This window comes from Lolium rigidum, chromosome 2, assembly GCF_022539505.1.
Source record: "Lolium rigidum isolate FL_2022 chromosome 2, APGP_CSIRO_Lrig_0.1, whole genome shotgun sequence".
Taxonomy (NCBI): Eukaryota; Viridiplantae; Streptophyta; class Magnoliopsida; order Poales; family Poaceae; genus Lolium; species Lolium rigidum.
Genome location: NC_061509.1, coordinates 213769870 through 213793710, shown reverse-complemented (window position 1 = coordinate 213793710; position 23841 = coordinate 213769870). Strand labels below are relative to the sequence as shown.

General features: G+C 46.0%; 1 protein-coding gene across 1 annotated transcript; it reads right to left on the bottom strand.

Moving 5' to 3' along the window:
• Nucleotides 1-599: 599 nt before the first annotated feature.
• On the bottom strand, nucleotides 600-1671 carry LOC124688093. Its single transcript, XM_047221810.1, has one exon. The coding sequence runs from the start codon at nucleotides 1537-1539 to the stop codon at nucleotides 925-927; it is 615 nt and encodes a 204-aa protein (XP_047077766.1). The 5' UTR covers nucleotides 1540-1671; the 3' UTR covers nucleotides 600-924.
• Nucleotides 1672-23841: the final 22170 nt, after the last annotated feature.

Genomic DNA, 23841 nt, shown 5'->3' with positions numbered 1-23841 from the left:
ATACATATATATGTTCTGATTACTCGTGCAAATTTTGGTAGAATTTGCGTTGTATTTTGAGCTAGGGAAAAATAACAAATTTGTGGTTGTGTATAGCTATAGAGGGATGGAAAATTTAGACTTTTGTCAGAATGTTTATATGTATGTGCATATTTAATTTCAGATTTTCTAAAATTGTAGAAATATATGTTTCTTAAAAACCAAGAGCATTTGTGCTCCCGAGCGCGCTTTTCGCTATTTTACATGAGTCCTAGCTGAATGGGTCGTCATCCGTGGAGGCTCCTTCTTCCCAGTTTCCAACGTAGGCACGCGTGAAGAAGAAGTGGAGATGCGTACGTGCCCACATGTCGGCGAGCCAAGAACATGACGCGTGTGCCTATTCGTCCGAAACCTGCTCCACCCAAAGTAGCACGACTACAAAGGGTGCGCGGCACACAAGCTAATCTATCCGCTCACGTACTTCACCTAGTACTAGCACTCCTACTCCACAAATAAAAACCTTTTTTTTTGACTTGCAAATAAAAACCTCTTCATAAAAGGAGCAATGAACACCGATCCGCCGACGACTTTAATCGTGCTGCCATGGAAACCAGCAAGGATGAAACTTCAAATGCAGATTCAAGCATAGTAGTACTGAAAGAAATCAGTGCCGTGCAGATCAAATCGGGGAGCTTAAAATGTCCAATTTGATTTGACGGTACAGGGTAGCAGTACAAACACACCACAGGCTTTGCAGGGGTTTAGTCTAGTACCTTAATCATCATCGCAACATTAGCACGCGAGCCAGCCAGCCACAAAAGCGAAAGAAAAAGGTTCCTCCTCCTCTAATGCGCCCCCATATACTTAACTTTTTTTTCGATAAAGAACTACTGTAGTTATAATCACCTCCTAAAAGCAGCAAGATCCCACCACTAGTGGGGAATCTCAGCCCCGCTCCGGCAGGCTCGCCGACGACCGCCGGTGCCGGAACGCCTTCATGGGGCTCGGGAAGTGCCAGCCCCACCGCGCCTTGGCCGCCGCCGCCTTGGCCGCGACGGCCTTCGCCTCCACGGCCGTCGCGGAGACCGAGCTGGACCGCGCCAGCCCCAGCCTGTCCTCCTCGTCGTCCAGCTCCGCCTCCTTCGCCGCCGAAGCCCTCCAGAACGGCGTCCACCCCCAAACCCGCGCCTTCCGCCTCCCGCCACCGACGCCGCCGGTGGCGACGGAGCCCATCGCGGCGGAGGAGGAGGCGGCGACGGACCGGGACCGCGCGATGCGGTGCTCCCGCTCGATGAGGCTGTGCACGCGGCCGACGGCGTCGCCGGACGCCGAGGAGGAGGAGGACGGTGAGGCGGCGCACGCGGAGACGGGCGCGGACGCGCAGGGGCAGGGCCGCACGCGGGCACAGGTCGGGCAGAGGCGCAGCAGCCGGTCGCGGAGGCAGTACGGGCACACCCCGCCGCCGGATCTCGCCGCCGGGTGCCTCCTGCACCGCCACTCGTCCCCGCCTACGGCGGCCATGGCCACGGCCACCGCCGCCGCTGCCTTCTCCGCCTTCATCTCCGTGCGGTTGCTCTCTCTCACTCTGGCTTGCGAGCGTTTCTTGGTGAGTGAGTGATGGGAGGGAGGCGTTACGATACGAAGGAACTCACAGCGTGGCTGCAGAAAGGGAGAGAGAGGGGCGCGCCTGGGCGTAATAAAGGAGCCGTCACCGGCGGGGCTTAACGGCGTGTGGTTTTGCGGGCGCGGGGAGGAGGCTCGTGGTTTGCGGTTATTTACGACAGTGCCATCGGTACAGCTGGGCTGCGGTTGCGGCGGGATCTTCTGCGTGAAGTTGATTAGCAAAACTGCAGATCAAAATATACAAACCTGAGCTTGCCTTGGAAAAATTTGAACAGCTGAAAAGTTTGAGCTTGGCACGGCGAGGAGTAGGGCTTTTACAGGTACACAAATGTAGTTCAACAAACATATTTGCCAGAATCAGAGCTCACTTCAGGTATAAAACCTGGATCCCGGACCCAAAATCCCCGACTGTTTATCCCTAACTTGAAAAACCAGACCACCTGCCGCCACTCGCCAACTGCCGCCGCTCAAAACAACCTCGCCTGCCGGCCTCCGCTCACCACAACGCAGCTGACGACCGCCACCGCTCGCCACAACCTCACTCGCCGTCCACCGTCGCTTGCCGATGTCGTCTGCGCCGCCTCCTCGTCGACACCTCCCCGTGATCCTCTTCTCGTCGACACTTCCTCGTCATCCTTGATGCTCGACGGGACACATCTGCCTTTCATCCGCCTTGCCTCGCGACGACGAGCCACACCTCCAACGCGTCGATTGAAGGACTACACCTCCAACACTACTTCTTGCTGATTTATTTGGTTAGGTTGTAATTTCAGGCTATTCAGGAATTCCTGATCCCGAACATGAGTAGTCGGGAATCAAATACTATGATGCATTTTCGGGTGCCATTTTGTGAAACCCGCAATATTTTATTTCTGAATTTCTCATCCCAAAATTCCGGGATTTCCCCAACGCCCTTCGAAGCAACAGCCATAAGAGTTGAGGAGCGACGGTACTACCTCCTTCCCAGTTCATACGGCTTGCACGTATTTCTAGGTTACCAATTTAGCCAACATAGTAATAATTTTACACCACAAAAATTATATCATTGGAAAGTAGAACATCTAAGCTTTTTAATGATATATATTTTGTAATATATCCCTTGTATTATCATGGTCAAACTTACGACCTAGAGAACGTGCAAGCTGTATGAACTGGGACGGAGGAAGTATATTTTCTTTTTTGGGTGAGCAGCGACTGAATCCTTGGCTGCAGAGGATCCCGTGGGGTGTTGAAAGATAAGGCTGCCCCCGCACGTGCGGGGCTGGAATGAGCCGTGCATGGGTCAGTTACATGGGGCCCGTTTGTCGGTTTATGACGATGTGACACAGACGTCTGTTCCTTTATTTCGATTTGCTTTATTAATTTTTTATTTATGCTGCCCGTGTGGACTGCAGTGGTGCAGAAGAGATCCGTATACCTGTTCTCGCAGAGTAGGTACGTATATTGTCTTCTGTACACACGTTGCATAGAGTATTTGACTACCAAGTGAAGTGCCGAATCCATGCGCATGTGTGGGCACGGACCTCAGAGTCTTCGTTGTGTCGGATTCGGGCACACAACATCGGCAGAGTCAAAACGTTCACAGTTATCTCGTATTATGTGTTTAGTTAAAGTTAAAATTAGTAAAATTTAATCGAATATCTATAAAAATATCAACATTTATAATACTTTATCCGCTTCTTCATATAAGCCATACAGTTTTAATTTTTTTTTAAAGGTATATTACGTTGCATCACTCGTGTGGAGAATTTTTTAGGGTTTTGGCTATGTTTTATTTTCTAATGCAAACTCCTCTATTTTCTCACGTCAATTAGTTAGGAGCAATCTCGCCCACAAAAAATATAACTTTCTCTCCGTGTGCGATTTCTTAATTTTCACGTCACAAACTATACAACCTATTTTTTTGAGACGGAGGAAGCATAAAACTAGTGTATTATAATTGACCGTAACTATATTTTTGTATATTATATGCATTTTCTATAAGAAATCTTTGTATTCCTTTTATATTAATTATTCAATTTTACAGAAAAATGACTTTGACTAATCCTAGAACATGAGGTAAATAAAAATGAGGGAGTACCTAAGTTTCAACAAAATGACAAGTGGGATCTCATTTCTCCCTTCACTTTCTCCGTCTTCTTCAAGTTTTGGAGGTCCACCACTCCACCTCGGCTCCTTTCCCCCATCCTCTTCAGAGGCATCACCGACCGGAGACAAAGAGGGAGATGAGGCCGACATCATCCTGTACAATTTAGGTGTAGGTCTTCTTGAGTTAGGGTTATGCATGTTTGTGTTTGTCCTACTGGCGTTTGGGCGGCATGCCGTCCTAGAGTTCGTCCCTTGCGTAGGTGCATAACGCTCGGAAGTGGCGAAACTATTCTTCCGAGCGATGCCACTGGCACATGGAGGTGGAGAAGGGTTATGTCAATAGCCCCTCCCCTAATAAGCCCATGCTATGCTCTCCATATCTGGATATGGAGGCCCCTGGTTGTGGAGCGGGATGGTAGGTGTTGTTCTTCAATTTTTCTTCCCCCATGGAGGAGATTGAGGAAGGAAATGGTGGGGTGGCATTCTGCATCGATCTGCATGGTGGTGTTATCTTGCTCTTGTTTCTCCCAGGAGCTCCATACAGGGGACCTGCTACGACATCGCCCGTCTTGCTTTTGCTTCTTCAGGCCGAAGGGGTGGCACTCCTAAGCCACGATGGCTTCACCCTCCTCTAGCTGAAAAGCCATTGTGGAGGATCTTCAACTCCATTCGAGAATTTCACACGACGTCGCCTCAAGTGGTTCATTCCCTGCGACGGTGGAGTTGGCTCGGGCATCGGGTTTGAGTCGTTTGTGCGGTGGAGAAGGACCTAATCGTGTTTCTCTCAGTGTTCTTGCAAGAAACTTTGTGTAAAAGTGTGGGCTTTGTTGTAATTGCCTTACCTTTCAGGCTCTTTCCGCAAAATATAATCCCACAACTAGCTTGATATAGCATGCCATAGCCAATACCGACCAGGTTATGCGTAACTGAGCCATCCATTTGTCTATCATATTAGCTGTTCACACTCATCATTCAACAAAATAAAAATCAAATGACACTATTTGTCTATTTCCGAATTCAACTAGAAACCAACCAACCGGATGGAGTACAGTGTTAAGGAACAAATGACAGTATATGCAGCAGAACCTTTCGTTCTCAAATCGCCTATCAACACACTCTTCATCATTGATGACCTTGCTCCGGAAACCTCCAATTTCGTCTGAAAGAGACCAATGCCAAACCTTCTTTGCCACTACAGTCCATGCGTTGATCGCTCTAAGTGGTGCACTATATATGCTGTAGGCGCTGAAGTTGATGATCAATATATTTACCCAAACGTGTGTCGGCAGAATGGAGAGATCGATCATGGAATTTTCCCTATCTGTCTACAATGTCTTCATATTTTTTTAGGGCGTTTTGCTAAGCATCTCGAGCCTGTCCAATCTGTATCGTAAAACAAAGCCTGAACGACCACAATCGCCACGAACCGGCAGATAACCAGGCACGTAGCAAACAATGGGTACACATGGATCGTTAACTGGCCTGACGCGGCAGCATCACCGGGCACGGCCCCCCTAATCATCATCAGTAGGTACGCACGTAGGTGCACGCGTGCACCGCGCGGCACATGGCTGGCGGCGCAACGTCCAACCGCGCGGTCGGCGTCGAACATCCCCACGACGGCGACGGGGGGATCGACCGGTCTCCGTCGTATGATGGCCCCAGTCGCTGGGAGCAGGTTACTAGGTTGTTCAGCAGATTAACTACCAGGAGTAGACGATTAGTTAGTTAGGCGGCGATTACACAACCCATCGGACATGGACATTCTTCAAGGCACAGCCTTGGTGTCTGCAGACGCACGTCAGCTTTGCTATCCGCAGATCGAGCTGTGCTGTGTCTAAGCTAGGATCTCTGACTTTATGCAACCTCAGCTCAATCGGCGATTTAGCGTGAAATTTCAGTGCCTGTAGATGTCTAATGTGAGACCCGAAAACGAGTTAACCGGGAAAAAAATCTAGTAATTTCTGTTTCCAATCACTCTTCTCTAGTAACTTGTCGGTGGACATCGTCTAAACTGAAACTTATAAGTGGACTGAGCAGAAGCCACATGGCATGCGGGTCCAAGTTTTCAAAAACAAAATATGAAAAACATGTGAAGGAATATGGTAATGTTGTGCCTTGCACCTATATACAAAATTGCATCTAGAAATGTGACTATATGAGTATATGACTTGTGGTAAAAAAGGGAAAAAAATAAGTGAGTTGCATCAGGATTCAGGAACCATTCACGCATCGCTTGTACTTCCTCCGTCCACAAAAGGATATCTAACTTTTTTCTAAATTTGCATGACTATATGGCTCCGTGGCAAATCGTCAGTTCAAACAAAATAGTCATTTGCAAGCCCAACCTTTAATTTTTTCTTTTGCCCTAGATATTCTCATCTAGCTCCGCCACTGATATGACTTGTGGGAAAAGAAAAAAAAAGTGAATTGTATCATGCACTATATACTGTTCGCTCGTACTATTTGTTAGGCCACACACAATCCCTTTTTAATATTAATTTTGGAAGTACACAACATGTATCGCAATATATGCACTTGAAATGATTTCATTTTTCCGAAAATGGTTAGGACTCGTAGATGGAAACCTAGTACACGACACTCAAACTAATCATCTGGTATATGGAACCGGATATGCGTGTTTTTACTTGTTAAAACTATGAAAGGGTTGGCAAAGACCATGACAAGCCAAAGGCCTGGTAGTCCAACCTCGACTGTGCATTCTTGTTTTTCAGTGATATCATATAGTTCAACATATATTCAAAATTTCCCCTCTCATAGCTAGTTAGCGAAATCTCAGAACTTAAAGTTGACCTTGTCGGAACGATTAGATCTCATGGTCAATAACATCCATTGTATATCTTGTTATTTTCCCTAAACGACCTTTACCATAACCTTTAGTCCTTACGGGGATGCCATACATGCTTGTCACTTGTAAAGGCGTTACTAACCACGTGATGATACTATTCAGGCTTCTCCATGCTAGAGCCTTGACCATAGATGTCTAAAATGTGTGATCGTCATAATAAGATTCATGTTAGCATGATGATGGCAGTACTGGGGATGAAATTTTACGATTACATCTACGTGGGCGTTGCAAAACCATTATCTAAATGTATGAATTTTGAAGGTTTATTATTTATCCCATGTAAATCTGGTCGTTTAAATGAGCCACCCTGGTGCAGCCCATGTAAGCGGGCGCGCCTATAGGCCGCTTGATTAACTACCACATGCACTGCTCCCCGCGCCCCCTTCGTGGTGGGCTGGCCCATTAATTCATTCGATCACCGAAAATAAATACTACCTCCATCACAAGGCTTAAGACTTTTTTTTTGAAAATTCAAACGAAGTAAAGTTTGATCAAACTTTAGAAGAATCTATGAACAAATATGATATTTTGTAGATGCCATATGAAAATATATTTCATTATCTATCTAATGATATTAATTTTATACTTTTCATGTTAATAATTTTTGATAAAAACTTGATCAAACTTGATATAGTTTGACTTTCTAAAAAAATATAGGTCTTAAGCTTTAGGATGGAGGTAGTAGAAGCTTTCTCCGGTATGCACCAACATATGAGCAACAATCCAGTGGCTTCAGCTCCGCTTGACCAATACAGAGGCCCGAGTTCGAATCTCTTTCCGCAAGAATTGCACCTTTTTCTAATTTGAACAAATTCCAACGGAAACTGAGCAAATTTCAAAATAGAACAAAATTTGAATTCGAAATAAATTTCAAAACTGAACAGAATTTCAAAACAGAGCAAATTTTAAAATAGAGCAAAATTTGAATTTGATCAAATTTTGAAACTGGGCAAATTTCAAAATAGAACAAAATTTGAATTTGAGCAAATTTTGAAACTGAGCAAATTTCAAAACAGAACAAAATTTGAATTCGAACAAATTTCGAATGTCAGCAGAATTTCAAAACTGAGCAAATTTCAAAACAGAACAAAATTTAAATTTTAAAAATGTTTATGTTTTTAGTAAAATATTTAAAGGAAATGAAAAAAACCGAAAGAACCAAAAACCGAAAAGAACCAACATGACTGGAACCGAAAAAACCCGACGCAGAACTAAGGTTGCAAGTGGTGCGGGATGACCCGCCACGCCGCTAGGCCGCCCCGCAAAAAACGCCCGCGCGGCGCCGCTGGGCCGACCGCGTCGATAGTAGCGGGATAGAGCGGTCACGCCGCTCGGCCCGCTAGCAGCCCGCAGTACCGCATTAGCCCGCAACCATCAGTTTGCGCACACTCCGTCTCTCCCCCGACCCTCGTTGACCACCGCCTCCACGCCGCCGGCGCCGGCGCCGGCACACGGGAGATGCCCCGGCCTCCTCTTCCGACTCACACCCGTCTCGGAGGACCCGCTCGCAGTTCTTGATGGTGGGGTTGATGGCGGCGCCGCCGCCATCTCCAAATCCGGACTGCCCTGCTGGAATCGTTGACGGAGAGTTCTTCCTCCACCGTCAACTTCCGCCGGCGTTTCGTCGCTATCAACTTCCGCAAGATCTACATCGTCGATGTGCCCTATTCTCTCCTCCAAGAACAAAGGATCCCTGGCATCTGTAGAAATCACTGCCCAAGATCATCTCCAAGGTATGTCACTCGAGATCCTCCCCTGTTGTCTGTGTTCTTGTTTCATGAACCATGGGATCTGTGACATGAGTATTGACTGGTACAACTACACCAATCTTTTCAATTAATATCTTTTTTAGCGGAATTATTCAGTCTGATACAAAAACAAAACGAGATGAGAAAGAAGCCAAGGATTCAACTACCTGTGCAAGGCTCTGGCCGGCACATTAACCCAGATTATGGTAAACTGGTGAAGTTATTAAACCTGGCTGACAGTTTACTGATCGAGAAAATCTAGTGTACTGTGTGTATGATCCTCTGTAATATGCACGCACGTTATGATTCTAGTAAGAGTTCAAGGAGTTTATCATCAAGCGAATTCTCCATGCTGTGGATACATTCCCCTCAGCCGTCATATATATTTATCCTTGTAACATTTGAAATATTTCATCGGTTAGCTTAGAACAAATAAAAACGCCTCTCTTATTCTTGGCAAAAGTAAAGGTGCTTTGATTTGGCTGTTGTGATTAGGACAAGGGATATGTTAATCAAACCCAAATTAACATTACTGTGTGTCTCACTAGGGTACGCCAAAATTTTGGGGTTGACGTGAGAACTTGGATTATAACTTTCGTCCATTTCTTGACTGTTCAGGATATAACTTTCGTCCATTTTGGGGTTTCTTCTGCATATTTGAGCACGATTCATGCAGTAGATTAGCTTGTATAGATGAGTGTCTGCTTTTTTTAGTTTTACTTCAACGAGTGTCAGCGGATTTCAGTGACGCTGTCAGTGTAGAGGTTCAGTTTGCTGCCAGTATAGAGTTCTGTCCATCTGTGAACATTTCTTTTTGTCAAATATAAATTCACTTGTGAACTTAAAGCTGTTCAGACATTTCTTTCGTCAGTTAAATTGACTGAATGGTTATGATTTTTATGTGTTTCTGTATTCCTCTGTTTAGCGTATGCATATTATATTCAGCTCCTTCGAACAAGTGCCTAATATGCTGGGATTAATTTTGAATCTGTGTTTTGTTTTGGTTTTGTTTTCAAGTTTGAGTTACTCCATGGATTCATGTTCCAGTTGCTGTTTGATATTCGGCTTTCATGACGTGCGTGAGATTGGAAAGTGCAACAATGTTTTAAATGAAACTGCATACTTGATTTGTTGCAATGTGGTTATTTCTTGCGATGTCAGTGTGCATCTTGATTTACTACTCTTTTCCAATGTGTTTTGCAGGTTTTAGACTGCAAGGTGAAGGATCAACAACTATGTACATGGCAAATATTATTTTTTGTAATGAGCCAGAAGAGTTCTCTACCGCCGGCTTCGGCGGTAGTCGGCTTCGGCTGTTACCGGCGCAAATTTTCTCCTCTACAGCCATATTGGCGATCGGTTAGATAAGCTCTAAGGGTGTGATCGAAACAGAAGCAAGTACCATTGTGAATAATTATAGCCTGATAATTTGATGCTAAGAATGCATGGTGTTTGATTCTGTTATTTCACTACCTTTTGGTTTATAATCAGCTCAGTACCTTGTGGTCATGGTTCATTTTGACAACATGGATTTCATTGATTTCGTGTGATTTTTCTGCGGAAAATTAGTGGCCAAGTAATCTGTCCGAGACTGGATTTCATTTTTACAGCATGAATTTTGTTGATTTCGTATGATTTTCCGTTCTTCTACTGGAAGAAAGTTGATGTCCTAGTTGTTAGAACTGCTCTTGATGAGATTACCTTATCTTTAGACCAGTATCTTACTGATTTTTTCAATCTCATTGTCTTTTTCCGCTGGACAATGGTGGCTGACATGCTAGCTTCCGATCGATCAGCTGTACAAAGCTAGGTTCCGATCGATCAGCATGTACGTAGCTAATGCAATTGATCAGCGCGTGCGCTTGCAAGCTGATGCGCTAGCTTCCGATCGATCAGCATGTACGTAGCTAGCTCAACTGATCAGTGCGTGCGTTTGCGGGATGATGCGGACTGCCCGCAGTGTCCGCTGTAATTCTAGCGGTTTGTTGCGGCAAACCGCGAGGGCCCGCACATAAGTCGTTGTCCTGCGATGCTTTGTAGCGGCCAGCCGCAACCCGCCCCGCTTGCAACCTGGCGCAGAACACCGGTAGCTGTTGGCGTGATACTGGGCCGTGGCCCAAGGTATCCGTTGTGCGTGCGTACGCTATTAACCATCGCTAATGAGCTATGAATAGGAATCGCCCATGTAAGCGTCGAACAGGAGCACCCCTCACCAGCGGGCTTTACAGTTTCAGTGATGTCGGAAAATGAAAGCCCGAGAAGACCCAGCTAACGTGGGCTATAAGCATGGTGATAATCAAGAATAGGAAACAGAAGTTCGCGGTTGTGTGGCCAACGGCCCACGAAGGCAAAGACAGAGTCGGTTCCCTCTCCATCTTCCTCGGCGAGTCACCAAACCAAACAAAACAAAAGTTCTCTGTTCGGTCCTCGAAGACCTGCTGATTACTCAAATCAAACGCGTGACCTACCATGGCGACATGCCAACGCGTGCTTCCAGGTCGTCGACGCCGTGGAAGGCAAGAACACGTGCAGAGAAGGGCCGGACCGACCTGAAGCTCGCCTCCAATCCTCGGGCCCTCCACGCTATGTCAAGGACCTACGTACAGTACATCCCTACACTGACTATCTTGCGCGCCGACGCGCCGTCGTGTCAGACAGCTGAGCTAAGAACAGGATGCACATGCACGCCGTATCCGGTAAAAGAACGTGACACAAACAATCCCATGACCAGGCCCAGCACGGACGTGTCAAGACGGCGGAGAACCCATGTTAGAATAGCGCAATCATCATCCATCCGTGCCGTCGTACGTGTCGGCCGTCCGACTTGTTTATCTTATATATCTGTTACTGTATCTATCAGTCGGTCTCAGCGAGCCACGGCAGCCATTCTACCGGGCATCTCCAGCGGGGCGACGCATATTTATGTCCGTTTGCGTCGGGCACGGACATAAAAAACGTCCGCATATCCGCATGCGTCTGCCCCTTCTCCAGCGGTAGAGACGCATTTATTTGACCGCATGCGTGATTAGAGAGGAGAGAGAGGGAAAGATTACGTTTGTGTGGCTAGGAATAAGCGCATGCGTGATTAAAGGAGGAGAGAGGCTGCATGCAGCCCAACCGGACACAAACGGACGCGCGGACGCGTCCGCGAGACGCATTCCTGGCGCATATTTGGTCCACGTTTGCGTCAGGACGGACACTGCGGACGTTTTGCGTCGCCCCGCTGGAGGGCGTTTTTTGTCCGCGCAGACGCAAACGGACGAAAAACATCCGTTTGCGTCGCCCCGCTGGAGATGCCCTCAGGTTCTTTCCTCCTGGCTGAACGCTCTCGCATTTGTGACGGCCGCGCTAGCCGCCATGGCATTCCAGCAGCACGCAATGCCTACGAAATCGATGCTTGCTTTTTTCTTGATCGCGCGAGATTGCACCGCTCATTCTCCTGTTGTACAGGACCAGCTAGCGTTACCAGAGAAACGTGCAGCCGCAGTGCGCAGCGCACGCATTCGGAAGTGAGAAAAGCCCGGAAAAGTGCGTCTTTCTAGACGGATCGTTCGGGTAGGATCGATGCGATGCGGAGAAGGAGGGTACGCTACCAAGACGATACATATGATTCCGGAATGACTTAGAGCATCTCCACTCGTCTCCCTACAGAGCCCCACACGGTCACTTTTTTTCATCCGGACGGCGAAAAACGGCCCAGTCAGGCTCCCAGTTCCTCGTTTTGGTCCGGATTTGAGCCTATTTTCGTCCGGACTCCCCATGCCATCCTCGGTTTTCCGGGGGTCTCCCGGGGACTCCGGATGAAGCTAAACCAACCGCCCACGCCCACGTGTCTCCTCTTTCGTCCGGATTCCCCGAGCCATCCTCTTTTTTCTCGAGAAACGCCGCTTGGGGAGCACACGACTAGAAAACTACTCCTCCCCACGCCAAATCTTCCTCCAATTCGGACGAAAATTTCGCCGGATTTGGACGTGGGGAGCGCCAACGAGTGGGGATGCTCTTAGCGCCGGAGGAATCAGGAACCGAAGCACGGAAGCGTATGGTGACTGGTGAACTGATGTGATGCATGCATGCATCCGCTCTGAATTATTGGCCTTTATGCCACATCTTGGCTTTTGAATGTGCTGCCCGATCGAACTGGAGATGCCAATGCGCCATCCCACTGAAATCAGAGTGCAGTGGAGTGGACAGTGGATGATGCCTAAACGACCACTGTGGATACTCTTCCGGCGTTGGTGGAGGTTGACGATGAGCTGCTGCAGCCAAAATGTTCAGAGGAAATACAAAAGCTTTCAGCTCATTCAGTCACCTCAACTATATTAGTACAAACTCTGTTTCAAACTATGATAAGCCTTTTTAGAAAGCTAAACTAGTTTTCTTAAAGAAACTTATATTTGCCTGATCAATAGCAGGCTACGTAACTTGATAATAATAATCTGAAACATGTAATCAAGGGAACGATCACAGAAGTAGAGAACAGATGACTTCATCAGAAGTTCGGCCACGTACATGTGGGCGCTTGAAATCTATATTTAGCACGAAACACGTGATGATTTACCTAGTTTATAGTTGTAAGTTGGCTTAGATGCCAACTTTGTAACATTTAGAAATTCCAAAACATGTACGAGAAGTCCATCCGCATCATTATCTGTAAGAGGTGAAGGCCGATTAAAACTATGCAAACAATCATGAAACATCAATACATCTACTTTTTATGGCGAACGCTGGGCGTCGGTGCCGGATCCGGACCTCCAAAATCGGTTGTCCTCCGCACCATCGGATCGCCATCGAACGTCCAGAATCAGTCGCATTAGAAAGTTTACATTATAGCCCCTGGTTTCTAGAGAATCAACTCGCAGTACTATATTTCTCAGATATTAGTTTAAATGCAGTTTTACATTTGCCACTCTCCTTTTTTCGGAAACCAACCCGCAGTACCCCATAATGTGAAGAGTATTAAAACAAAAATCCTCTCTCCGCGTACAAAAAATATATACTATTACAACAAAAAGACGCAACATTTTTTAAAAGTAATGTTACATATTGAATTACAACAAAAGTCACCAACTTTTTTTACAAAAAGTCACAAACGATTACAATAAAAAATAATATGTTTGCAAAATGATGCAAAGTGGTCAAGCGACATTTAATTTTCTACAGATTGATTTACAACAAAAATCACCTACTATTTTATCCAAAGTCACAAATGGTTACAACAAATAAAAAATCACTTTATTAGCATCAACAAATAAATAAAAATCTCTTTACAACAGTTGTTAACAATAAATCCTACAAAAATTACGAATTATTTACAACAAATAGTTCATCATCTCACTCATGTGTTTTGCAGCGAAACCATTGTTAGACCGAAAAAACAGGTCCATATAACCGATGTGGGAGCGAGGCCCCCGACCGATCGCTGGCGCGCAGTCGCCGGATCCAAAGCGTTTTCCACTTTTTTTTTTCCTCAAATCCTTGTCCGTGCTTTCGTTTCCTTAGTGACTCCGCACATGTTTCGTCCATCAAATCAACAACCAAGTCACACGCTGACTAAGTTCAGTCCACAGTCGACGAAATCCTTGATAGGTCCCTCTCGAGAAATTGCGGCTTTGGGTTACAAAGGCATCGTCTATCAGTTTTGTGTATCACACTATTAGCCAAGCCTCCTAACGTATGAGTTGCGGAGTAGCTCCCTCGGCTTTGCGGGTACATAAGAATGTGTTTTTTTTTTTTTTGAGGAAAAGGCAGTCGAATCTGCCGTCCGATTAGATAGATAGAGTGCAATGCACAGACTGACCCAGTTTATAAGGGAAATCGGGTCCAAAAACCATACATGCCCGGTTTATAAGGAAATCGAGACGAAAAACCGCACAAGCGAGGAGTCCCGTCATCCACACAACGCAGGCTACCAACGCAACAAACACGCCTCTAGCTCCGGGACCGCCGCCCCGACGTACCATCCAGAACAACCTTCGCATTGCCCGAAGACGAACCAGACGGGTCGACAAACTCGCCGTCCACACAGATATCCAAGTCGCCACCCAAGCACCATGCTTTCGGGGCCGCCGCCCGGACGTAGCAACCAGGACGACCTTCGCATAGCCCGAAGACGAACCAGCCGGGTCGACGACCTTGCCGCCCACGCAGCCCCAGAATCGCCACCCAAAACCAAGCAGCGCCACGACCCCGCCCCATAGGGCCGCTGCCGCAAAGGAGATCAAGGCCGCCGCCTCGAAGTTCCACCACCGTCCAGGACCGCCGCCACGGCGTCCGGCTGCCCTAGACCACATAGCCATGTGCCCCACCGCCGAGAACCCGTCGCACCGCAAAGGCCAAGAGCTCCAAGGCGACCCCTCCAACAAGGTAATGACGCGTCCGTCACCGTCGCCCGCTCCCGATGGAGCTTAGATTTTCACTCGGAGAACTTGAAGCCACTCGCGTCGGTCGGGATCGAAACTCCACAACAACGCCAACAAGAAGGGATACGACGCCCGAAGGCGCCGCCGTCATCGGCACAGACCGGAGTCGGTGCAAGGCTTTCACCCGGAGTTCGAACCCAAACGCGTAGCATGGGGAGCCGCTGGGAGGCAGCATGACCATGTCGTCGGCCACCATCTCCACCGCAAGACCATCCACCGCTGCACCTCACGCCGCGGCAAATGCTCTGCCTGGCCGCGCCCAAAGCCGCAGCCGCTGCTCCGGGGCCGCCGCCCCGGCATCCTCGCCCGCCTCTGGAGCATGCCAACCGAAGGAGGAAAGCCCCCCCAAGCAGCGACCACCACCCCCGCATCTCCTCCCCGCGTACGCCCGACCAGGCCCCGTCTTCCCCAGGTCCGGCCGCCAAGCAGCAAGGCGAGCTGCCCAGCAACCGCATCCGCCCTGGCCCGCCCGGCTCAAGCCGAGCCCAGATCGGGCCCGCATTGCCGCCGCCAGCCGCAGCGCCCGGGCCGCCGCGCGCAGGGCTCCTCCTCCGCGCCCACCAGCATCAACCTCCCCAGCGCCACCTCCTGCTCCAGCTGCCATGGAAGCCCGCAACGAATCCCGCTGGCACGGGTTCCCCAATCCCGTGTGCAGCCCCTCCCGGCCGGAGGAGAAACGGGTCCTGCCGCCGCCGGCTCCGCGTGGGCTTTGCCCGACGGAGCACACCGGCGACGGCAGAGAAGGAGGTGGGTGGGGTTGCGGTGGTGGCTGGCCGGGATTTGCTCCGCCGCCCGTGTCGCCCAGGGGAGGGAGCGACGCGGGGGCCGGGACGGAGAGAGAGGATAAGAATGTGTTTCATGTGACGCGTTTCCGTGTGTAACACATACAACTAGAACGATGTGAAATGATGTTTAATATTTATCCTCAATGATATAGTTCATAGTCACAACCACAATTTTCAAAAAAATAAGTCCACGTATAATATTTTGGCCGTGACCTATGTAGGCATGTTCACATCAAAAATATTCCACGGGAATTAGTGAATTCGAGTCGTCTAGAGCATTCACATGATATTTAGAATACTAAATAAAAATGAAACACATAAACATGTAAAACACATAAACATGTAAAACATCTATATTTATGGAAGAACACCGCTTTTTCTTTTACGTCTGTTATATTTAGTGTGAAAGTTTTTTAATGGAAACCGTGTTGGAATGGCTAAAACAAATAATGTGAAAAAAAAGATCAAATAGGGTTAAATTCTAGTATAAGTATATTTGCAATTCTAAAAGTTCGAAGGAGAAGTTCTTCTATCTAGCACACATTTGTATATTAAATTTTCAATTGAAACATACAAATTGAAATCACATCATGATTAATATAGCAACAAACGAAACAAGCTATATTTTAAGAATGGTTTATAAATAGTAAAAATAGTATTACCATATTTAGCTAACAATTTTTAGTGTACTAATAAAATCGGAATGATTTTACCATGTCTAGATATAACACAACCGGGTAACCAATGTTAATTGAACTCGCCTGTCACCAGACACTCACCACCGTAAGCGGAAAATCCTACACGGCTCAAAACCAAAGGCCCTAACGAAGGCTGTGTTCGATGACGACCCAACCCCAATATGCAAGCCTCACCGCCAAGGGACTCATCCCAAGCGGCCTTCCTTATCTCGATCTTTCTGTTTCCAAGTGGTCCACAAGTATACAATTAAAAATTTAGGGTTCGTCCCAAATTCTTAACAGCGAGTTGCGCTCGTTGGACACACACTCGCATAGGATAAACTTTCGACTTCACGCGCATCCTCGACCCATCCTCGCGGGGGTGAACCCAAGTAGAGCTGAGCAGAGGCATTGGCCCCCATTCAAAAATCTAGATCTCAATATAATTTGTTCATATTTGAGACAAATAATTTAAATTCTGCAAAATTTAGACAAAAAGTATCTTCACCCTCGTCTCCCTGCACTGGCGGACCACCCAGAGCGCCATCCCACATTTTTTGCCAGCGAGCTCCTCTCCGCTTCGATTGGTCAATTTTTTTTTAATTTTTTTTCCGTGTTGTGCAAGATTATAATTTTACTAGGTTAGCGCCCCACTTTGTTTTTGAGCTTGGTCCGCCCCTATGCTTCACGTATGTGCAAATACTACAACAGACCATGGTCCATAAAGGTATAGCGACGCATTTCAGACGCAAAAACGAACGAAACGTCCGTTTGCGTCGGGTCGAGTGGTCTAAATCGACCGCGTGTCCATTTGCGTCTAGGGGTGTCCAGGGAGACGACATATGATTTTTTTTCCATTGATAAACCCATAATTTACATTAAGAAAAATAAATAAAAAACTTAAAAATGGCCAGCAAGGCATGCTTAAACCTAGCTATGGGCTACTCCCCGTCGTCCCTGACGAGGTCGATGAACTATGACGTCCACCATGGAAGCTGGTACACCGGCGATGGAGGAGGAATAGGAGCCTGCAACAACTACGGCCAGGCCGTCGGCGGCGCAGGAGGCTGTGGTTAAGGTGGCCACGAATCCTAGACCGTTGAAGGAGCAGGAGTTGGCGCGCGGTCATTGGAATGGTCGTCGTGGCCGGAGGAGTCGCTAGCCTCCCATGCGCGAGCGCCGACTCGCGAAGCAGGATGGCGAGCTCATCCCACATAGCGAGCTCGTTGAGCTCATCGAGCTCGCTATTGGCTAGTTCCTTGGCAATGGCCTCCTCCTCGCTAATGTCCGGCGGCTGGGTCTCCAGATCCCACGTCGACCCGTTGTCGTCATGGTCATTGTCTCCGCCTTGGACATGGTCGTCCGAGGAGGTCTCCCACTCGGCCTCGGCGGCGGCGGCGTCCTCGTCGTCATTGTCGTCATTGTCGTTCGCGTCTTCTTCCGCGGAGATCTCGCGATCGAAGTGGTAGAGGTCGCCGAGGTATCCCGCTCGGCGGCGCGCGTCGAACTCCCCGAACAAGATCCAATTGTAGGAGTTGAGCGTGTACGCCGGATCTTCTCGGAGATCTGGCGGCAAGATGGCTCGACGACGATGCACCTTGTCACTGCGCTCTCGGCCCTCACGTGGCATTGGAGGGACCGGCACACACTTGGAGTTGAGGTACCAGCCTCCTCCAGGCAGGCTAGCATCCGGCCATGGCATAGGTCTGTTTTCAAAGGCGGCGTGTGAACTCGATGCGGAAATACCGCCCGACCCGATGATGGCGTGTATTTCACACGTTCGTTGGGGAACCCCAAGAGGAAGGTATGATGCGCACAGCAGCAAGTTTTCCCTCAGAAAGAAACCAAGGTTTATCGAACCAGGAGGAGCCAAGAAGCACGTTGAAGGTTGATGGCGGCGGGATGTAGTGCGGCGCAACACCGGGGATTCCGGAGCCAACGTGGAACCCGCACAACACAATCCAAAGTACTTTGCCCCAACGAAACGGTGAGGTTGTCAATCTCACCGGCTTGCTGTAACAAAGGATTAACCGTATTGTGTGGAAGATGATTGTTTGCAGAGAAAACAATGAAACAAGTATTGCAGCAGATTTGTATTTCAAGTATAAAAGAATGGACCGGGGTCCACAGTTCACTAGAGGTGTCTCTCCCATAAGATAAAAGCATGTTGGGTGAACAAATTACAGTCGGGCAATTGACAAATAAAGAGAGCATAACAATGCACATACATGTCATGATAAGTACAGGTGAGATTTAATTGGGCATTACGACAAAGTACATAGACCGCCATCCAACTGCATCTATGCCTAAAAAGTCCACCTTCGAGGTTATCATCCGAACCCCTCCAGTATTAAGTTGCAAAGCAACAGACAATTGCATTAAGTATGGTGCGTAATGTAATCAATAACTACATCCTCGGACATAGCATCAATGTTTTATCCCTAGTGGCAACAAGCACAACACAACCTTAGAACTTTCTCGTCACCGTCCCGGTGTCAATGCGAGCATGAACCCACTATCGAGCATAAATACTCCCTCTTGAAGTTAAGAGCAAAAACTTGGCCGGAGCCTCTACTAATAACGGAGAGCATGCAAGATCATAAACAACACATATGTAATAACTTGATAATTAACATAACATGGTATTCTCTATCCATCGGATCCCGACAAACACAACATATAGCATTACGGATAGATGATCTTGATCATGTTAGGCAGCTCACAAGATCCAACAATGAAGCACAATGAGGAGAAGACAACCATCTAGCTACTGCTATGGACCCATAGTCCGGGGGTGAACTACTCACTCATCACTCCGGAGGCGACCATGGCGGTGTAGAGTCCTCCGGGAGATGAATCCCCTCTCCGGCAGAGTGCCGGAGGAGATCTCCAGAATCCCCCGAGATGGGATTGGAGGCGGCGGCGTCTCTGGAAGGTTTTCCGTATCGTGGTTTTTCGCCTCAGGGGTTTCGCGACGGAGGCTTTAAGTAGGCGGAAGGGCAGAGTCGGAGGGCTGACGAGGGCCCCACGCCACAGGTCGGCGCGGCCAAGCCCTAGGCCGCGCCGCCCTATGGTGGTGGCCCCTCGTGGCCCCACTTCGTATGCTCTTCGGTCTTCTGGAAGGTTCGTGGCAAAATAGGACCCTGGGACTTGATTTCGTCCAATTCCGAGAATATTTCGTTACTAGGATTTCGAAACCAAAAACAGCAAGAAAACAAGAATCGGCACTTCAGACATCTTGTTAATAGGTTAGTTCCGAGAAAATACACGAATATGACATAAAGTGTGCATAAAACATGTAGGTATCATCAATAATGTGGCATGGAACATAAGAAATTATCGATACGTCGGAGACGTATCAGCATCCCTAAGCTTAGTTTCGCTCGTCCCGAGCGAGGTAAAACGATAACAAAGATAATTTCCGGAGTGACATGCCATCATAACCTTGATCATACTATTTGTAAACATATGTAATGAATGCAGCGATCAAAACAATGGTAATGACATGAGTAAACAAGTGAATCATAAAGCAAAGACTTTTCATGAATAGTACTTCAAGACAAGCATCAATAAGTCTTGCATAAGAGTTAACTCATAAAGCAATAAATCAAAGTAAAGGTATTGAAGCAACACAAAGGAAGATTAAGTTTCAGCGGTTGCTTTCAACTTATAACATGTATATCTCATGGATAATTGTCAACATAGAGTAATATAACAAGTGCAATATGCAAGTATGTAGGAATCAATGCACAGTTCACACAAGTGTTTGCTTCTTGAGGTGGAGACGAGATAGGTGAACTGACTCAACATAAAAGTAAAAAGAATGGTCCTTCAAAGAGGAAAGCATCGATTGCTATATTTGTGCTAGAGCTTTTATTTTGAAAACATGAAACAATTTTGTCAACGGTAGTAATAAAGCATATGAGTTATGTAAATTATATCTTACAAGTTGCAAGCCTCATGCATAGTATACTAATAGTGCCCGCACCTTGTCCTAATTAGCTTGGACTACCGGATCTTTGCAATGCACATGTTTTAACCAAGTGTCACAATGGGGTACCTCCATGCCGCCTGTACAAAGGTCTAAGGAGAAAGCTCGCATTTTGGATTTCTCGCTTTTGATTATTCTCAACTTAGACATCCATACCGGGACAACATGGACAACGAGATAATGGACTCCTCTTTAATGCATAAGCATGTGGCAATAATTATTATTCTCATATGAGATTGAGGATATATGTCCAAAACTGAAACTTCCACCATGAATCATGGCTTTAGTTAGCGGCCCAATGTTCTTCTCTAACAATATGCATGCTCCAACCATTAAGGTGGTAGATCTCTCTTACTTCGGACAAGACGGACATGCATAGCAACTCACATGATATTCAACAAAGAATAGTTGATGGCGTCCCCAGAAGCATGGTTATTGCACAACAAGCAACTTAATAAGAGATAAAGTGCATAAGTACATATTCAATACCACAATAGTTTTTAAGCTATTTGTCCCATGAGCTATATATTGTAAAGGTGAATGATGGAATTTTAAAGGTAGCACTCAAGCAATTTACTTTGGAATGGCGGAGAAATACTATGTAGTAGGTAGATATGGTGGACACAAATGGCATAGTGGTTGGGTCAAGTATTTGGGATGCATGAGAAGTATTCCCTCTCGATACAAGGTTTAGGCTAGCAAGGTTATTTGAAACAAACACAAGGATGAACGGTGCAGCAAAACTCACATAAAAGACATATTGTAAACATTATAAGACTCCACACCGTCTTCCTTGTTGTTCAAAACTCAATACTAGATGTTATCTAGACTCTAGAGAAACCAAATATGCAAACCAAATTAGCAAGCTCTAAGTGTTTCTTCATTAATGGGTGCAAAGTATACGATGCAAGAGCTTAAACATGAGCACAACAATTGCCAAGTATCAAATTATTCAAGACATTTTAGAGTTACTACATGTAGTATTTTCCAATTCCAACCATATAACAATTTAACGAAGAAGAAACTTCGCCATGAATACTATGAGTAGAGCCTAAGGACATACTTGTCCATATGCTACAGCGGAGCGTGTCTCTCTCCCACAAAGTGAATGCTAGGATCCATTTTATTCAAACAAAACAAAAACAAAAACAAACCGACGCTCCAAGCAAAGTGCATAAGATGTGACGGAATAAAAATATAGTTTCAGGGGAGGAACCCGATAATGTTGTCGATGAAGAAGGGGATGCCTTGGGCATCCCCAAGCTTAGACGCTTGAGTCTTCTTAGAATATGCAGGGGTGAACCACCGGGGCATCCCCAAGCTTAGAGCTTTCACTCTCCTTGATCATATTGCATCATACTCCTCTCTTGATCCTTGAAAACTTCCTCCACACCAAACTCGAAACAACTCATTAGAGGGTTAGTGCATAATAAAAATTCACATGTTCAGAGGTGACACAATCATTCTTAACACTTCTGGACATTGCATAAAGCTACTGGACATTAATGGAACAAAGAAATTCATCCAACATAGCAAAAGAGGCAATGCGAAATAAAAAGGCAGAATCTGTCAAAACAGAACAGTCCGTAAAGATGGATTTTATTAGGCCACCAGACTTGCTCAAATGAAAATTCTCAAATTGAATGAAAGTTGCGTACATATCTGAGGATCATGCACGTAAATTGGCTTAATTTTCTGAGCTACCTACAGGGAGGTAGACCCAGATTCGTGACAGCAAAGAAATCTGGAACTGCGCAGTAATCCAAATCTAGTACTTACTTTACTATCAAAGACTTTACTTGGCACAACAAAACATAAAACTAAGATAAGGAGAGGTTCCTACAGTAGTAAACAACTTCCAAGACACAAATATAAAACAAAAATACTGTAGTAAAAATATGGGTTGTCTCCCATAAGCGCTTTTCTTTAACGCCTTTCAGCTAGGCGCGAAAAGTGTATATCAAGTAACATCAAGAGATGAAGCATCAACATCATAATTTGTTCTAATAATAGAATCATAAGGTAACTTCATTCTCTTTCTAGGGAAGTGTTCCATACCTTTCTTGAGAGGAAATTGATATTTAATATTACCTTCCTTCATATCAATAGTAGCACCAACGGTTCGAAGAAAAGGTCTTCCCAATATAATGGGGCAAGATGCATTGCATTCAATATCCAAGACAACAAAATCAACGGGGACAAGGTTATTGTTAACCATAATATGAACATTATCAACTCTCCCCAAAGGTTTCTTTTTAGCATTATCAGCGAGATTAACATCCAGATAACGGTTTTTCAATGGTGGCAAGTCAAGCATATCATAGACTTTCTTAGGCATAACAGAAATACTTGCACCAAGATCACATAAAGCATTACAATCAAAATCTTTGACTCTCATTTTAATGATGGGCTCCCAACCATCCTCTAGCTTTCTAGGAATAGAAGTTTCAAGTTTTAGTTTCTCTTCTCTAGCTTTTATGAGAGCATTTGTAATATGTTTTGTGAAAGCCAAATTTATAGCGCTAGCATTGGGACTCTTAGCAAGTTTTTGTAAGAACTTTATAACTTCAGAGATGTGGCAATCATCAAAATCTAAATCATTACAATTTAAAGCAATGGGATTATCATCCCCAAGGTTGGAAAAAATTTCAGCAGTTTTATCACAGGCAGTTTCGGCAGTTTTAGCAGTTTCAGGTAATTTTGCGCGCTTTGCACTAGAAGTAGAAGCATTGCCAACACCAATTATTTTACCATTGATAGTAGGAGGTGTAGCAACATGTGAATCATTAGCATTGCTAGTGGTGGTGATATTCCAAACTTTAGCTACATTACTCTTTTTAGCTAGTTTTTCATTTTCTTCTCTATCCCACCTAGCACGCAGTTCAGCCATTAATCTTATATTCTCATTAATTCTAACTTGGATGGCATTTGCTGTAGTAACAATTTTATTTTCAATATCCCTATTAGGCATAACTTTCGATTTCAAAAGATCAACATCAGAGGCAAGACTATCAACTCTAGAAGCAAGAATATCAATTTTATTGAGCTTTTCCTCAACAGATTTGTTAAAGGCAGTTTGTGTACTAATAAATTCTTTAAGCATAGCTTTAAGTCCAGGGGGTGTATTCCTATTATTGTTGTAAGAATTCTCATACGAATTAGCATAACCGTTACCATTATTATAAGGATATGGCCTATAGTTATTACTAGAATTGTTCCGATAAGCATTGTTGTTGAAATTATTATTTTTAATGAAGTTTACATCAGCATGTTCTTCTTGGGAAACCAATGAAGCTAATGGAACATTATTAGGATCAACATTAGTCCTATCATTCACAAGCATAGACATAATAGCATCAATCTTATCATTCAAGGAAGAGGATTCTTCAACAGAATTTACCTTCTTACCTTGTGGAGCTCTTTCCGTGTGCCATTCAGAGTAATTAATCATCATATTATCAAGAAGCTTTGTTGCTTCACCAAGTGTCATTGCCTAATCGACGGTACCTCGGAGGAGGGATCCTCACGAGGGGGAGAAGAAGTAGGGGCCATAGGGCGGAGTGCACACGGGACGGTGGTACGCGAGTTACCCAGCTTCGGAACACCTGCACGATGACAGGGCCTACTGCCGCTTGTCCGGAATTATCCGGGCGCTTTCGCGT

Coding starts and splice junctions, on each gene's coding strand:
- LOC124688093 (XM_047221810.1), bottom strand. CDS start 1,539: ATGAAGGCGGAGAAGGCAGCGGCGGCGGTGGCCGTGGCCATGGCCGCC.